The 4,746-nt window shown below is 38.0% G+C and overlaps 1 protein-coding gene across 1 annotated transcript; it reads left to right on the top strand.

The window, feature by feature from the left end:
• Positions 1–1,875: 1,875 nt before the first annotated feature.
• On the top strand, positions 1,876–3,709 carry LOC120260217. Its single transcript, XM_039267658.1, has 4 exons — positions 1,876–2,115; positions 2,581–2,703; positions 3,225–3,303; positions 3,522–3,709. Exons 1-4 carry the CDS (start codon positions 1,876–1,878, stop codon positions 3,707–3,709), a joined length of 630 nt encoding a protein of 209 aa, XP_039123592.1.
• Positions 3,710–4,746: the final 1,037 nt, after the last annotated feature.

Genomic DNA, 4,746 nt, shown 5'->3' with positions numbered 1-4,746 from the left:
GGTGGCATTGAAGAGCGTCAACAAAACAATGTAACTGAGGCCGACAAAAGTGGATTCCCTGACCTCAGCGGTGAGCAATGGACAACTCTTATGAATTAACTGAACACTCACAAGCTGGGTACAACGGAGAAATTAACTGGTAAGACATATGACTGCTTGATGGATACATGATCTTCACAACATATGATTGGAGACATCTCCTTGTTGAACAATGTGAAGAAGATTGCACCTTCTTTGTTGGGAATGCCAAATGGAGAATATACTATGACTGTGAAAAAGTGGTCTATGTGCCTGTCAAGAAATATTTATTTCAATGATGTTCTATTTGTGCCAAAAATGAATTGTACACATATTTTTGTTGCTCAATTGGTGAAACAATTAAATTGCATTGTCACTTTTTCTAATGAGTTATGTGTGATAAAGGACTGATTTTCAAGGACTTTGATTGGAGTTGGCGGTGGCGGAAGACTCAGCATTTAGGTGAGCCACCTGGTGGTGTGGTACATAGTGCTAATCTTATGTGCCCCACTCTGCAACAAAGAAAAATTGAATGCCGCACTCACAAGAGATTGCCAGGGAGATATTGGAGGAAGGTGGGGATGATGTCAAGTCCGCATGGCCCTTATGGGCTGGGCCACACACGTGCTACAATGGCAATGACAATAGGAAACAAGGCTATAAGGCAGAGTGAATCCGTAAGAATTGCCTTAGTTCGGATATTGTTCTCTGCAACTCGAGAACATGAAGTTAGAATTGTTAGTAATCGCGGATAAGCATGGCACGGTGAATGTATGTCAGGTGAGCAGTGCGAAAGGGTCTATTTTTTTTCGAGCGGGAGAATAGAGCAAGAAAATAAGGCGAAGGGAGTGGAAGCTCGTCATTTGTGGCAGCAGAGGTTGGGTCATCCTTCGAAACATATTTTGAAATTTGTTCCTGAAGTTTCAAAATAATGAAAGTAGTGGTATTGCCAAAGCGTGATGTTTGTTTAAGAGCAAAGCAAACTAGAGAGATGTTTGTTGACAGTACTAATAGAACAAGTGACTGTTTTGAACTAATTCATTGTGATTTATGGGGAACCTATCAAGTTCTTGAGTCATGTGGTGTAGTTTATTTTTATACGATAGTTGATGATTATTCACGGGTTGTATGAATCTATTTGTTTCTTGAAAAATCCAAAGTGCCTAAAATTATATAAAACTTTTTTGTGATGGTTGCGAGACAATTTGGAAAACATGTAAAAATAATTCAAAGTGACAATGGTAGTGAACTTGATTGCATGAGAACATATTTTTCAGAGAATGGAATTGTTCACCACACTTTGTGTATCGGAACACCTCAACAAAACGGCTAGGTTGAAAGAAAACACAGACACATATTGAATGTAGCAAGGGCCCTAAAGTTTCAAGCAAATTTGCCAATAGAATTCTGGGGGGAGTGTGTTGACAGCTGGATTCTTGATAAATAGGACACCCACTCAAATGCTTAATGGTAAAACTCCATATGAAATATTGTTTGGAAAGCATTCCCAATTTAATTTTATAAAGGTTTTTGGATGCTTTTATTTTGCACATCGTCAGTCACATGACAAAGATAAATTTGGGTAGAGAAGTAGTAAATGTATTTTTTGTTAAGTATCCATTTGGAAAGAAGGGATGGCGTGTTTATGATATTGGAAATAAGGAGTATTTTGTGTCTTGTGATGTGATCTTTTTTTGAAAAGATATTTCTTTTTCAGAAAGATAATATAATCAAAGATGGACATGATTTTGTGGGGACAACATCTCCTTGTAAATAAAATTATGGTGAGGTGGATATGCATAATCTCCTTGGAATGATGAAGAAGACCTTCAAAGGGCCCGCATAAATGCACATGGCATGGAAAATAGGGGGAGTGATGTGACACAAATTGATTATGTTGGAAGTGATGTAGAAAGGGGAAGTGAGGAGTGTAGGAGGAATGAAGGAGATGTACTCATTCAAAATATGGAGACTATAGTATTGCTGGTCGGGCAAAATATTGAGAAAAACAAAACAGATGCAAGAACTGAAGAAGAGCAAGTAGAATATGGAAGGGGACAACGACATAGACAACCACCCGCCAAGTTCAAGGACTATGTGATGCATACTGCTCGCTGCATAAAATACCCCTTTGCACTTATTGTTCCTCCGTCAAAGACCTCATGTAGTCCTTATCCCATGGCTAACTTTGTGACATGTAATAATTTTTTTTTGTAAAACACCAATTATTTATTTATTTACTTATTGCTGCAATGAAAATAAAAATTGAGCCCACATGTTACTCAAAAACAATGAAAGATGCAAGGTGGAGAGAAGCTATGAGAAAGGAGATCAAGGCTTGGAGAATAATGATACATGGACATTGGAAACATTGCTACTAGGAAAGAAAGCAATAGGGTGTAAATGGGTGTACAAAACAAAGTTTACTTTAGATGGTATGCACCGTGGAGCGACATAAAGCCCTCTTGGTAATATTGGGGAACCGACAAGTTGTAAGAGTTAATTACAACGAGACCTTTTCCCCAGCTGCTAAAATGTTTACTGTATGAACTTTTTTGGCAGTTTCAACAGCGCAAGGGGTGGGAACTACACCAAATGGATGTGCACGATGCATTTTTGCATTGTGACTTAAAAGAGGAGGTGTACATGAAATTGCCTCCAGGTTTCACAGCATACGGATTCAAAGTGTGTAGATAGAAAAAATCCCTCTATGGAATGAGACTAGTGCCAAGATGTTGGTTCTCTAAACTTGTGACAGCTTTGAAGTCACTCAATACTATTCAAATTATTCTTTGTTTGATTATGCTCAAAAAGATGTTCGTCTAGCTACATGTGCTTACGTATGTAGATGACTTGGTTATTGCAGGAAATGACTCAGAGGCAATAATAAAGTTAAAAGAATATCTTAGTGATTGTTTTCATATGAAAGACTTGGAACCAATGAAATATTTTCTTGGAATAGAGGTTGCACGTGGACCAAAGGGTATATTTTTTCCCAACGGAAATTTGCTCTTGATATACTCTCAGAAACATGGTTGTTGGGGTGAATGCATGCAATATTTCCTATAGAGCAGAATCACAAACTTGCATTTGCCGATGGGCTATTTCTTGATGAACCCGAGAAGTACATGCGGTTGGTTGGAAGACTCATTTATTCGACCATAACCCGCCCTAAATTGAGTTATGTTGTTCATAATTTGGCTTAGTTCATGCAAACACCAAGACAAGATCACTGGGAAGCTGCACTTCGAGGGGTTAGTTATATGAAAGGAAATCCTGGGCAAGGTATATTTCTGGGTTTGAAAAATGATCTGCATTTGTTTGCATATTGTGACTCTGATTGGGCTAGTTGCCCCTTGACACGTCGATCTTTGACGGGGTACATAGTTTTGTTGGGGAACTTAGCCATCTCATGGAAGGCGAAAAAACAACACACGGTGTCCCGTTCCTCAGCTTAGGCAGAATATTGTTCACTGGCAGTAACTACTTCTGAATTAAAATAGTTGAAAGGATTGTTGGCTTCATTGGGATCGTACACAAAGGACCTTTGCAGATATTTTGTGATAGTCAAGCAGCTCTTCATATAGTTGCTAATCTAGTGTTTCATGATAGGACGAAGCATATAGAAGTTGAATATCATTTTGTCCGAGATGAGCTTCAACTCGGCAACATTACTATATCATATGTCTGAACAACTCATCAGCTTGCAAACATATTTACAAAAGACCTCTGCAAGTGACAATTCAATGTAATTTTTGGCAAGTTAGAGGTTTGTGACCTCCACCTGCCAACTTGAGGGAGAGTATTAGAATGTTGCATTATTATGTGAGATTTTGTGTATCATGTAAATAAAGGAAGTAAATCATATAAATATAGGAGATTTGTATTTGCTGTTAGGATCATGGGGAGAATAATCCCATGAGTTATATTTGGTTGTTTTGAGTGATTGAAGGAAGCAAATCATGGTGAGGGCAATGATATATGTACTCTTGGGATGACTGAATAAAGTAAAAGAGCATTTCATTCAAATTATTTTATTTTTTCCAATAGACTCAACAATTGGCATGGTCTATGCAAATTAATCTTACAAGCTGTAGTCGATCGTTTGAGATTGGTCAAAGCTTGTTGTTGGAGTATTATCTCCAACCCGCCGTTACACTACTAGAACTAAATGACCATCATGCATGGAGGGTGGTAAAACTGGTAGGTGAATTTGTCTCCGTCCTGAACATCAATGGAGTCTCCCTTGAGTTTGTTTGTGCATTAGTGCTAATCTGGCGATTGTCCACCCTTAATTACTCTCTCGGTCAATTTTAGCGTAAGTATCCTAAGTTTTTTTTTTTTTTTCTCTTTTTCTCACTTAATAGACAAGTATGTCAAAGGCATGGTCAAATATATATGGCGTAGAGTTAATATCTTAACAGACCTATACTTTCACTTTGTGTGAACACAAATTCAAATCCACCTCATTGACAAGGATATGAATACTCTATGCATGAGATCTAGTGCTAATAGACTACAACTTTGTCAAATTGCACATGGTGCAAAAAGCTATGGCTCCTTCAGCTACCCACGATAACCATTTAAGTCTGCTCTCCACCCGTTCGGACCTACATAAGGCACACATTCGTTATCTCGGTTGGAGAAACTAAAGGCATTGCTTAGGAAAAGTGTTGACTCCATGTGATTGGAATAAAATAATAAATAATTTAGTGTCTTTTAACATAA

The sequence above is a fragment of the Dioscorea cayenensis genome, chromosome 5, assembly GCF_009730915.1.
Source record: "Dioscorea cayenensis subsp. rotundata cultivar TDr96_F1 chromosome 5, TDr96_F1_v2_PseudoChromosome.rev07_lg8_w22 25.fasta, whole genome shotgun sequence".
Lineage (NCBI taxonomy): Eukaryota > Viridiplantae > Streptophyta > Magnoliopsida > Dioscoreales > Dioscoreaceae > Dioscorea > Dioscorea cayenensis.
This window is presented reverse-complemented; position numbering and strand designations above follow the sequence as displayed.